Source organism: Penicillium rubens (assembly GCF_028828025.1).
Source record: "Penicillium rubens strain IBT 27055 chromosome Unknown utg000002l_segment0_segment0, whole genome shotgun sequence".
Classification (NCBI taxonomy): Eukaryota; Fungi; Ascomycota; class Eurotiomycetes; order Eurotiales; family Aspergillaceae; genus Penicillium; species Penicillium rubens.
Genome location: NW_026890600.1, coordinates 1 through 13,077, shown reverse-complemented (window position 1 = coordinate 13,077; position 13,077 = coordinate 1). Strand labels below are relative to the sequence as shown.

Genomic DNA, 13,077 nt, shown 5'->3' with positions numbered 1-13,077 from the left:
TTGTTTGCCCAGCTATTCTGAGGCTTCCTTTTATCCCCTCCAGTACATCCCCGTACTGGAAAAAAATAAAACCAAAATAAAATCCAGATTGGAGGACTTTCAGAACTAGTTAACATCGATCGCAACTGTCGAGAACTTGAATTTACAGTTCTGATATCATCCGCACTTCATCCTTCGCCTTGGAGTATACCGCATAGTGACATCATATAACCATATGCTTTGAAGTATAAGAAGCGACCGAGAATTAGTAATGTTATAATCCAACTTCCTTTCTTACGACAATATCAGTCCTCGACTCTAAAACGCCATACATATTGATAATGAGTACCTTCTCGAATCTCGATTCCGCTGCGATTCCCAACCAGGGTGCCCACAAGGCTACGGGCGAAGACCCAATTATGACCAGTGGTGTATGTTTAACTTCACCCATCCGAGAATCCACCGTATTAATCAAGCCTATAGCATAAACTCGGTCTCAAGGTGAATGAGGCTGACCAGCGCAGCGAATATCACATGCAGGCATTCCCTAGCGGTACAGCCCCAGCAAGCAACTCCTATACTCCCGACCCGGTCCCCGAAGTCAGTGGTCTAGTCAACAATCCCAATGAGAATGCGGAAGAAGGCACGTTCACATCGGCTGGGGATTCATTGATGGGAGCCACCTCGGGTGATGTGAACCGCGGCCTAGGCAGACCGATGCAGGGTCAGACAAACGTCGAGCTCAATCATGACGGCCAGCACGGCCGCAAGAAAGACGAAACCCGCCTGGAAGGCGTTGGCGCCGTTGTACAAGATCGTGATATTAAGCGACGGTATGCCGACCAGCGCGGCCTCGATCGAGAATAAGCCGGCATAAGTGGCACACGGCAACAAGACTGATCGTATCAGTGCCGCGAAGCTACAGCCCAAGTCTGGTGAGACGTTGACCAGCAGTGAAAATATAATCCAAGGATCAAGCATGACAGGAGGCAACCGGGCAGGCACTGATATGGCTCGTTCATTATGCGAAAGGTGTGGTCTTTTCCCGTAATATTCTAAAGGAAAGATTGTTCCCGGCCTTTGGGCATATCATGGTACTCGTACATAGTTACTCAAGCGCGAGCACGCCAGAGATTTTGAGTGCTTTATCCGAATCTTTCATTCCATACGGTTTGGTCAGACAATTCCTCCTTTAATAAACAGATAGTCCGCACTGTGCTGTTATTTTACCGTGTCTTGTCAAATAGTCCACAGAGGGACCTCTTCTTTGATTCCCTCCAGGCACCTCGTAGGGATATGATTTCGTGGCTAGTAACTCTACTCTTGTCGCATCTTCCTTTGTCTTGGTCGGAAAGGTAAAGGGGTCGAACCCCTTCCGCGCAGTTCTCACTTATTAGGAGCCCGTTTTTCCAATACGTATTGTATCCCTAGTCAAAAACACCGTACTCGAACCTCCATAGCATGGTACTGTTGTGAAGGCCGTATGTTATTCTATGGTCTTCGATCTACTAACTACATATCCATGGATGTAGGAAATGAAATCATGAATTATACAAGCATAATATGATATTGTGGGAGCTGTACAGCTAGTTATGTACAAGAGCACTACTGCTTATCCTCGACCTCCTCAGTCTCCTGCCCATTGTCACTGCTGAGGCCGAGCTCGTTCTTCTCAGTTACGGAGTGGTCGTTGGTATCCAAGCCAAGCTCGCGGGACTGCTGGGTGATCTCCTCGAAAGTGAGCTTGGGCATGTCCTTGGCGACCCTCCAAGGCATCCGGCCGTCGACATGGGCTCTGGCATAGATGATGTCGACTTCCTCAAGCTCACGACCGGCGGTCTCAACATAGAAGAAGAAGCCGAAAATCAAACCGATGAAGTTGAACAATGCGAAGAAGAGATAAACACCCCATGGGCTTTGACCAGCGAAGAGTGGGGTGAACATGACCACAGCGAAGTTGCAAATCCAGTTGGTGCAAGTCGACGCCGCCGCGCCCACAGTACGGGTACGGAGGGGGTTGATCTCGGGAGGGTAGATCCAGGGTAGAGGCAAGAGAGTGAATGCAAAGAACACGATAAAGAGGAAGATACCAACAGCAGCACCCTTGGCATTGTTCTCATTTGCGTCGATCAAACAAGCGAACGTGATAACAAAACTGAGGCCCTGGCCTAGGAAACCGATCAGGTATAGGTTGCGACGGCCAACTCGTTCAATCATAAAGAAGGACGGGATGGTTGCGATAGCGTAGACGGTAGCGAAGATACCTCCCATGATCAGGGATAGGTACTTCTGCATATGCAAGTTCTCCTGGAAAAGTAGTGTCGAGTAGTAGATGGCGGCGTTACAGCCGGTGAACTGCTGGAAGAACTGGCCGGAGCAACCGATGAGAAGGCGCGGGAATTCCTGGGTCTTGCCGAATGTGAACACGGTCTTCCAGCTTGCCTGTGTCTGCTTCGAGTTCTCCACGTCCGCCTTCAGGAAATTGAAGTCGTGAAGGACGTCATCGGAATCAGGAGTGGAGCCCTTAAGGCTAGCGAGAACATGGCAGGCCTCCTTGTCAAGGCCTCTCTTCACAAACCACGACGGGGAATCCGGAAGCATCAAGGCACCGGCAGCCACGATCAGAGCGAAGAAGATCTGGAGGGCGACAGGGAATCGCCACTGGACGCTGTCGCCAGCGTGCGAGAGACCAAAGACCACCCAGTAGGCAATAAATGTGCCGCCAGCGATCATGGCACCCTCGAAACAGACCAGGAAGCCACGGTTGTGAGCGCCGGAGCATTCCGATTGCCAGACGGGGATCGTGGCTGTGTTCATGCCATTTCCAAGACCCGAGATAACACGGCCGATAACGAACTGGCCGACTTCCCATTTACCAGTAAAGCAGACAGTTGTGAGCAAGGCACCAATGGTCAGGACATTGGCACCGGCGAAAATCAGGCGAGTGCGACCGAGTCTCTCACCGAAGAACATGGAGAACATGGCGCCGAAGAAACAGCCAAGCTCATAGCAGGATGTGACAGCACCACGGATGACATCAACGTAGTGTTTTTGCGACGCAGTCGCATTTTCGGGCATTTCGAGGATTGGGAAAGACTTCACGAACTCCTCACCGTTGAGGAGACCGGCCATCATGCCTTGATTGTAGCCGAAGAGTGAGAAACCAACAACAGCGGCGAAGGTGATGCTCACCCGGAGCGATCGACCACTTAAGCCGCTAGTGGTCGTCCACATGTTGACGGTGGGGACAAAATAAGAGCCGTCACTTTGTGGGGGAAGGTCAAAGAAAGTTGGGGGAAAAAGGTAGTATGAAAAGAGTAGAAGATGGGGTCAAAATCGAGACAGAGGAATTGGCTTTCTTATAGCACTCTCCATGGGGGGGGCAAGACAAATGTCGGAGTGGTACCGTATCCTTGGTCGGGCCCCAAATGGGAAAGTCCAGCGAAGGCTCTCGAGTTCCCAATGCGGAGAAATGCGGGAAAATCCTTTACCTTGGCACTTGGCGGGTCCACTGGGGCCCACGCGGTGTGGGTGCAAATGACTAATTTGGAGGCCGCACCTGGGCAAGGCCCCGATTTTCAGGTCTCCAGTATATGTGCTAGATCCTTATTACTGCATATTATTATATTTTTGTTCCACGTATTCCATCTGTACTCCCTCCTCTGAGATGATATCCATATTGCGCATGTAAATTTCGTTTCGACTATTATGCACCTGAATGCACCTGAAGCCGCCAAGGCCTTTTCGCCCCAAAACGTCATGGGAAAAACTTCTCGCCAAGACCTTCCATCGGCGCTAAACTAAGTTTGCCCCAAATCTTTGGACCAATCATATCCAAACCCTCTCCGGTGCGGCACAAGGCACACGGACCCAAGGTTTTCCGCTTTTGCCGACGCCGAACACGGACCGGTTCAATTTCCAAGGTTCGTTTAATTGCCGTTTTGTGTCAGCCCGACTCTTTCCTAGTCCCCCGTATGTAGCAGGTGGCATCGGTACTCAGTGCGTATGTTGTACTATTGTATGTATCCATGAATTGTTATTAGTATATTATTTATATTCATATTCAAACACTTCGGGGCCCTTTGGGGCCTTTTGGGGGCCATGGTTTGGTTCCTGGGGTCATCCCCGGACTTGACTGGTACATACTCCGTAATCCGTGCGACCGTGTAGTATAATGACTTCTTGGTGGTGCTTAACTCCCCACGCCAAGAATGATAATCTTAATTCTACCTCCTTGTAATCTCGCGTAGTAGTAGTACTCCGTAGTAATAATGGCATGGCTGGATGCAGTTCCTATGGCCAGAGTCAGTAAGATTTCGGGTTCCATGGATTGGTTTGTTCGGCATGGGGGAACGGACGAAAGTCGGGTTGAACTCGAACAAGCAATGTCGAATACTACGGTGCCAGGAGCAAACCAGGGGTACAGTCTGGTTGGACAAGGCTTACAGCCACATCACATGTTGCTGATGACATCAGTGCCGTTATGGACGTCCCAATAGAAATCCTTCATTTTCCGCTTGGCAATTGGTGCCTTGGCGGATCTGGGCGGACTTGGCACCCCGGGATCACAACTAATTCGGGGAGGAGAGACGAGACAAAGAGTTTTTCCCCATGGCATCCACATGGCACATGGTATTCGCATGCGGAGAACTCCGTGCAACTTATGTTGCATAATGTACTCTGTACGGAGGATTCTGTACACTGGCGCGAAGCGAGCCTGCGGCTCCACTGCAATCTCCCATCGAACCAAGACAGCGCTCTTGATGACGTACAAATGACGTACATAGATAAAATTTGTGCGCAATCTCCACCAGCGAGATGAGACAAAAAAGAAAGCCATATTCTTCGTTCCCGCCAGCGAAATGGCAACGAAGAGGCGACCAACGAGATATGTGTGCCAATGTGGCTATATCTCTTGGCCAGCCACGAGGCGGCTGGCGTGAGCCAAAAATACCGGATTCGTGGAAAATGATGTTGAGGCAAAAAAGGGTACGCCATTTACGCAAGGTTCTCTACCTTTGGTGTTATGTTGTAGTCAGCATTTTGGTCTTGATCTTAGTCAAGATGTCAAGACGATCAGATATGGTGGGTTTGGTATTAGCGTGCGTTTAGACAGAGCCGCACCTCATGTATGTTGTACATCGATCTTCGAATTGCGGTGGTGCTATGGTATTTCAGGATTGATCCCACAGTCAACATCCATCAAACGTGGAGAATAGTGACTTCTATGTGTACCTAGGTACTACTCCGTACTGAGTAATCAGACTCAGGCACAACGGAAGGTAAAGCGGAGCGCACCAAAGCAATGTGGCTTGTTCCGTCCGGAGCGGCAGCGTTGCTTGACTGTTCACTGGAGATTTCTTGTGGCGCCAAGGCCGCCCCCATTTAACGCCGCCGCCTCTCCCTCCCGGTGCGCCACTTTCGGCGTACCTCGGGTTGCGACCATTGAGGTTTACCCATGAGAACTGAGGTTCGGCCTTGGTGTGCCCGGCTGAGTCGCCCAATTCGGCATAGCAACGCTCTCTCTGAAATAGGCAAGATATCCGGAAGATTAACTAATCACCGTCTTCTTCCAAGGTTCCAAGGTTCCCATTCGCGTTGGGCTATTCGGAGTCTTTTTCCCCGTCGCTGGTTCGGGGAAAGAGGTTTTGTTCTGTCAGTGGAGAGGCCCAAACATACGAAATGCGGGCCACATCACAGACATTAATTTTTATAGAAGCAAACAAAGGAAGCGGGGCGAGGTTTTTGATTCCTCGAAGATGGACCAGAAACTCACCCGAGTCCGAGTCAGGTCCGGGGTTCCACTTGGCTTTCATTTAATATTTCCCGTGGTCTATGGTCTAAGTTGCATTACGGGTGAGGAAGCCAAGACCTCAGAGAAACGAGGTACCAACCTTCCAAGGAAGTGACCAATTTATGACTAAATTCGACCTCGGCGGCTGTTAATTTCCAGCAATTACACGTCGACTGTTAGGGCACATATGTAGAGCATAAAACTGCGGAGCTCAAAGGACAGGACCAGTCGAGCAACTTAAAAGGCTTAATTAGAATGTCCCAATCCACATTAGCTGCAAGCTGTCGCTGACCGCCCGTTGATAAACCCACAAGCCGCAAAGGGTGTGGATCGCCATTATCTGCCGCAACCAGAGCAGAAAGTACGAGCAGGAGACAGCATTTGAGAAAGGATGACTTGGTATCAGTGTCGAGAGAGGAAACAGGCTTGTGCTGTCGGCAGTGGCTAAGGGACTAAGCACCCAGCATTTTCCCAAGTTACAGTTCATCGCCTCTCCGTCTGGTGTTTACCCTTCGTCGGACCTTTACTAGACAACTTAATTTCCCATAATCCTTAGGTCTTGACTCTATACGTCAGGCAAGTTATCAATACCGTCCAGCTCGTCAAGGTACTATTGAAAGCCTTTTTCTCAAACCTGCGCACTAGGCTCTATCTAACTATCTAGTATTTACAATTCTAACTTGCTACTTCTGGGCCAATATGAAGCCAATGAGCTTCTACCTAACGGGAGGGTTCCACAAAAGAAAAACTACACGTCTACTCCGCGATGTCTACTACAGCCATGCGACCTTTTGGGGACCTACCTTTCCTCACTACTAATGCTCTTTCTCACTATAACGGCAAGCGAGCCACCATCTGCAAATAATGTAATCGCATTCAATGCGATTAGGTAGAATACAGCTTTATACTTCAATCACCATCAGCTAATTTAATTTCCCTATTCGTAGACAGGTATTGGTGGGCATTTTAAGTAGCACATACCAATTTGAAGGAATTAAAATTGCATTGTTGTGGCATCGAAAATTAGGTGGCTCTACTTCGGAGGGATATATATCTCTGTCTCTAAATCGGTATAGTTCTCGGAGCTCCCCAAAATGGCTATATGTATATAAAATCCATTGCATCAAAGCAAGGCGCGCCTACAGACCCTTATTGATGAGATATCGGGTTGCAATCTATCGCATTTACTACGTTGTAGGTGGTGGCTTCCTTATGAGATGCGTTGAAGGTTGCACTAAGAAAGAAGGCTACATACTAGGATGCTGCAGAAGATAGTTAATATGGTTGATTTGATTTGTAAAAAAGGCAAGCGTGTCGTGTCGCTCTAATGTACATTACAAGAGAATCTAGCTCTGAAACTTTCAGTCTCGTATGTCACCTGGGCAGAATCTGGATTACTTGCCTGCTCTTAGTTACCATCTGGAACCTTGGAAATGTTTCTGCCTGATTATTCAGGCTATCTATGTTTGTTTGTCCAGGCGGCGGCTTCTCCTTCTCTCTCCCTCCTACCCCTCTCTCTCTCTCTCTCTCTCTCTCACACACACACACTCTCTCTCTCTTTCTGTGTGGATTTTCTCTCCTTCCCTAGTTCTCCATTATATTGCAATGCCGCTGATCGATTGACTGCGCCTTTCTTGCACTCTTTTGTTGACGTAACGCCCAATCATGATGATTGCACAAGGATAGAATGACCTTTCCTTTCATCAACAGTAGTGGGATAAATAAAAACACATTATCTACAGCCCTCTCGGAGCAGGAGGACGAAATTCCCCTGTAGTGTACCCTCAGAATGCGTCTTATACGAGTCTTCCACTATAGCCTTTGTATAGTGATACATCGCGATACGGCTTAAGAGTGAGAAAAGGTCCCCCCACATGTGATCCTTGGCAAATCAGTACCCGTCAATGACGGTTCGCCAATATCATAGAGACGATAGTCAGGTTATCTCCCGCCGAAGGCTTCGAGGCGATCAAAATGGCCGTGTGCAGCACCAAGCCACCCTTATCCCGAGGAGCGACTAAGAGCGTTTTAATTGTGGCCGCTTAACTACAGGTTGGCTGTCTAAGCATATGCGTACATACCTAGGTAGGTAGCGGGTCCACGGCGGGTCCACGGGTACTTTGTCCGCTTAGTAACTGACTCTTTCCCCCGGGGCCTGTTCCCCTTTGTACCACTACGTATTTGGCAGGGCTTGGCGACATCTTTCACACCATCGAGACCTTCCAGGAATCACACTCCAGATGACAGCTGGTGCAGGGTCCTCTTGCTGGAATTGCTGGCGGCGGTCGGACAGGGGGCAGCATACCATTGGCGTCCAATAACGCTTCTTCAATGATGATTCTTGCGCAGAAACTATCATTGTTGTAAGGGAAGGTGGAGCAAACAGCAATGGGATATCACTATGCCTAAAGCTCACTTGATAACAGTCTCAACCAATATAGTACTTCCGAAAATCGGTGGGCTTTGACTGGACATGCATGTTAACCGAGATAGACCATTGAATGTAACGCACTCTAACAGCTAAACGGGCCGTAAGGCTAGCTCATGGGTGCTAGGCACTAGCTAGTATTTCTCGGGTACTATAAGCCAGAACCCAAATGAAACCCTCGATAGCTTCAACCCCAGATGTTCAAAACCCCTAATTCCACTAGACTGCGCTTCACCCCCATACAAAGGAGAGACCGGGTGACATTTTCGTGTTGCTCGACAATGTGTCCACCGGATTTTGTCTTCAGTGATAATGGAGATCCATTTATGCGTTGTCGATAGCAGTGCACTAAAAATTGAACTGTTAGCTGCTGAAAGTGATTCAAGTAAAAGAAAGCTGAGAACTCCTACCTTGCCGGTGCCTTCGGGGCAACAAGCAATGATGTTCTTACAGGAGGGACCGTTATCGGTGTCCTCGGTTTGAGCTATGTCATGTTAGATGTTGCTTTTGGATGTCCAGAATTGGGCAGCTCATACAAAGGACATTGAGATCGTCAAGCGCGCTGGTCTTAGCACAAGCGGCATTGTCGTTGCCGAGAAGGCCGTTTAGGGCACCCTTGGCGAGGAGGTTACCGAGAATACCATCGGCAGACAGGTTCTCCTTCGAATCACAGCAAGAGATGTCGCCAGAGCTGCACTGGTCCTTAGCACCGCCAAGAGCGACGGACTCAGAAAGAGACATGGCGGTGGCGGAGGCAGCCAGACCAAGGACGGCGGAGATAGTGAACTTCATGGTAGTGTTTGGGAAGGCTGATTAGGTGGGGAACTTTGGACTTTACGAAATAGATACTTTTCCTTTCTTTGAGGTGATAGAAACACCGACTTTATATGATAATGTTTGACCCTTGTTGCGTAGGCTGACGTATACCGCTGCCACCGCAAAGAATCCATCTGATGCCGGATGTGGAATCTGTCTTGTGCTGAAAACATATGACGGACTAATGGCATGGAGTACGTCATCTTGGCGGTACGTTCTCGGGAATGTCAATTTTATAATCCGGAATGCTCAGTTACCACTTTTAGCTCCGCCAGATCACCCACGACTGGAACGGACGACGAATCATCAATACGAGATGACTATTGAACTTGAAGCTAAACATAATTTGTAGAGATTCCTTATAGTGGATGGCTCAATGAATATTAGATGTTGGACGTGGCCATAAATAAAAGATAACTAAGAGAATAAAGAACATCACAAAGCAAATCAAACTCTTGCTATCCTACCAACGCAGTAGATATCGATGTTCGATCATATAGAAGTTCATTTGCTGTAAAAAAAGCATTCAACTTTCCTATGCCCTTGTGGTTCATTGGGCTTATTTATGCCCGAGGTTAAATAGAACAACTGCTAGTGGTCTACTCAACTACAATCTTGTAGAAAATGCAACCTTATCTTAAAGTAGGGGGAAAGACTACGCCTAAAGAAGTCACAATTTCAACCATAGCGTGTAGCCCTACTATTGTATTTCGGTTAGTTGCTTTTGAAAATGCCGAATGTAGGCTGAGGGTCCTAAATACATTGCTCCGAGGAGTTCTTTAACCCCTACATGATTTACCAAAGGTTGTATAGTGACGATGTAACCTTGAAATGATGATCGCGCTAGTTGTGTTGGGTAAGGATCTTCCTAACTTCCATCTAGCAAGCCTTGAAAGTACCATGAGAGCGTCCCAGGGGCTTTTCGTGTTCCCACTTCCTCCAGTGAAAAAGAAATTCACAAATGAAGCAGACTTTCTGCTAGGCTGTTAGTAATTATGCGCCGGATGCCGAATAAATGGTGATCGCAGTTCTGACTGCACGATGTTGGGTGGAGAAATTGTTGGAGACTCGAACCTCAGAACAGTGTTACTGTGTAGTTACAGTTCAAAAAAGTATCCTGAGCTCCCGATCAAGTATAAAACCGTCCAACGTGTGATAAATTCGAGGGTCATTTTCAAGACGCCAACCTGGCACAAGTGTTGGATTCAGATCGTATATCACGTGATCTAAGTTTGCAGGACTAGTTAGCTTCACCGTCTCACTTCTTCTTTTCCCACCATCCATCATTATCCATCGAGAGGAGTGTCTAGATACAACAAGTCATAGAACGGAATGGCAATGTCATATACTTCAATCATGAAGGTGATGATCTCTAACGTACTCTAACAAACAAGTTTCCTTTTTTTTTTTTTTTTTTCCCACCCTGAATGATGCCTTTTTCCGTTGGGTAGAAGCCCTGCGAACAATATAAGTTGTCCACATTTAAGATTCGGAGCTAATATTCTGGCCTATGGTGGCGGTGGAGTGATCTTGAAGATCACTTGTATAACCGCCGATGGGAGACGCTATTGTCACGGCGATTTTGTCAATATATTTCAGACAACAAGAGACAGGGCATGTGACCAGAGAGAGGATAGCTCATAAAACAGGGTGATATGTACCCTTGTTTATACCATACTCGGTATAGCCCTCCTTACATGGTAGCTAGTATACTTGTTCCTCTGTGTGATTTATAATAAAATTCATCTTTCATTTCTGTCTTGGTAATATATATAGCATCAAGTACTTAAGGCCTTCTTTCCCCGATAATATATTCCGCCCTGTGAGCAGCTAGTGATACACCCTTATAAGAAAGAGTTTGCACCAATTCCGTATATGTGAAAGCAAGTACTCCCTTATCTGACCCACGACAGATGCATGAGATGGTTGGCAAAACCGTTTATGAGAGTTGATTCGCAAAAGCTAGTATCTGATCTGGCAGAGGCCAGAGAGAAAGAGGAGAGGGAGGAAGGTTGAATTCTCTATCTGTATGAGACTGCGGTAAGCCAGATCTACAAGCTTTGAGAAGCAAGAGAGTACTTCATTTCAAGGAGAGCAAACTAATCATGACAGATCTGGCATGTGATAACATATCGTAACAGAGACTAGCTAATAACTAACTAGTTAGTTAACCAGCTAGCAAACATGTTCAGTCTGACAGACAAGGCCAATAAGATAAATCCTGCCGCCCTGTCAAAACAGTATCTCGGGATGGACAGCGATCATTATACAGACTTTTACTTGATCTAGTCAACACTATATAGACTCTTGACTGATTTTGAACGCTTGGTTTCTTGACACCTTTACTCCTCCTTTCCAGAGTTGTCAATGGCGGTGCACTGATTTTCAAATGTTAGGCACTAGCACGATCAGGTGTGGGTATCACTTGAACTCACAGTTGTGGTTCCCTCCGGGCAGCAAGCAATAATGTTCTTGCAGACGGGTCCAGATTCGCTGTCCTTGATGGAGGCTTTAGAGCTGTCAGTGCCATAGTTCTGGATTCCTCATTTGACCGGGACTAAGTTGACTTACCAAGGATGCCCAGCTCATCGATGAGGCTAGTCTTGGCGCAAGGCGAGTTGGAGTTGCCCAAAATACCGTTCAAAAGGCCTCCGGCGAGAAGGTTACCGAGAATTCCATCGGCCTTAGTCTCCTCTTCGGAGTTGCAGCAAGAGATATCACCAACGTTGCACTGGGACTTAGCATTGTCAAGAGCAGCAGAGTCTGACAGCTTGGTAGCCATAGCAACGGCTACGGTGAGAGCAAATGCAGCGGTTCCGGTGAACTTCATTGTAGCGAAAAGAGTATGAGGGAAGGTATTAAGAATTAGTTATAATGTATGTAGTTTTCATCTGTTGAGGTTGAACAGCGAGAGGGTAGCAGTAGCTTTATAGCAATTTGTGAGACTGGCGTTGTATCACTCCTATCAAGTTGATGTATAGTCGTGTATAGTCCTGACCGTTTGCAGATTGATGCTAGGTAGAATACTTCTTATTAGATTGATTCTTGATATGTCTAGGCATCATGATGGCTGTTACTTCAAGATAGAGTGAGTCGGAAGGATATGATCGGGTGACTCTTCGATTACTGAATATGCCTACTGTCGCACTCAGTAAACAAGCTAAATCAATGGCAGCCAAGCCTTATGCAAAGGGATCTTGTATTTCTTTGATGTGTTGGCTCCACCCTTTTTTTCCCTTTGCCTTGCATGTACCGGAACCACAGGGATAATGTATTTCTATGATGTGTTGGCCCCACCCTATCCTATGGGGGTGAGCGCAGTCTAGTAGACTGGAATTAGGACTTTAGCTTAACTATGGGAGGAAAAAGTGGGGCCATAAGTAGACTGGAATACTTTTCATAAGTAGACTAGAATTACTTCCCGTACGAGGATCAGGCTTAAATTTGGTAGAGTTCTATTCTAGATAGTAGAGAATATGGAGTCTAAATTTCAAGCTAATTGATCAAGATTATAGAGTGTGGTAGCCGACTGAAATTTTGAATTATTTTTAATAGGGTGCGACTATACCGGATATTAGGATATATTCCCACCCTATATCTATTATATATTCTATATATCTTACTACTATTGTATAATATAATTAAACCAATCTAACTAGTTAATCATAATAATATTTACTTTAGAGCCTGCCCTTCGTACAAACCTAGTCAATTCCCTTTACTAATATTGATCCTGGTTTACCAAGTGCTTTCTATTGCTCTAGATTGTTTCTTATAACCTCTAGTCTTTGTTTAAACCTAGTCCTTCGTATAAAATTAATCATAAACCTAGTCAATTCCCTTTACTAATGTTTATCCTAGTTAGCCATATATTTTCTATTGCTCTAGGTTGTTTCTCACAACTTATAGTCTTTATTTGAACCTAGTCCTTCGTTTTAGGCTCAGGGCTCAGGGCTCAGGGCCTAAGGCTTAGGGTTTTAGGCTTTAGGGTTTAGGCTTAGGCTTAGGCTTAGGGCTTAGGGCTTAGGGCTTAGGGCTTAGGGCTTAGGGCTTAGGGCTT

At 46.8% G+C, this 13,077-nt stretch overlaps 4 protein-coding genes across 4 annotated transcripts; 1 reads left to right on the top strand and 3 right to left on the bottom strand.

Moving 5' to 3' along the window:
• Window positions 1-320: 320 nt before the first annotated feature.
• On the top strand, window positions 321-846 carry N7525_002447 (uncharacterized protein; the record flags this gene model as incomplete). Its single annotated transcript, XM_002559945.1, has 2 exons — window positions 321-410; window positions 463-846. 2 exons carry the CDS (start codon window positions 321-323, stop codon window positions 844-846), a joined length of 474 nt encoding a protein of 157 aa, XP_002559991.1.
• Window positions 847-1,584: 738 nt separating this feature from the next.
• mfsA (glucose-inactivated glycerol proton symporter STL1) lies at window positions 1,585-3,213 on the bottom strand (the record flags this gene model as incomplete). The annotated part of the gene is made up of 1 exon (XM_002559946.2): window positions 1,585-3,213. The coding sequence occupies one exon, from the start codon at window positions 3,211-3,213 to the stop codon at window positions 1,585-1,587; it is 1,629 nt and encodes a 542-aa protein (XP_002559992.1).
• A 5,312-nt stretch (window positions 3,214-8,525) lies between these two features.
• Window positions 8,526-8,993, bottom strand: N7525_002445 (uncharacterized protein; the record flags this gene model as incomplete). Its single annotated transcript, XM_061212321.1, has 3 exons — window positions 8,526-8,549; window positions 8,612-8,685; window positions 8,738-8,993. 3 exons carry the CDS (start codon window positions 8,991-8,993, stop codon window positions 8,526-8,528), a joined length of 354 nt encoding a protein of 117 aa, XP_061069342.1.
• Window positions 8,994-11,359: 2,366 nt separating this feature from the next.
• Window positions 11,360-11,847, bottom strand: N7525_002444 (uncharacterized protein; the record flags this gene model as incomplete). The annotated part of the gene is made up of 3 exons (XM_061212320.1): window positions 11,360-11,395; window positions 11,453-11,526; window positions 11,589-11,847. 3 exons carry the CDS (start codon window positions 11,845-11,847, stop codon window positions 11,360-11,362), a joined length of 369 nt encoding a protein of 122 aa, XP_061069341.1.
• Window positions 11,848-13,077: the final 1,230 nt, after the last annotated feature.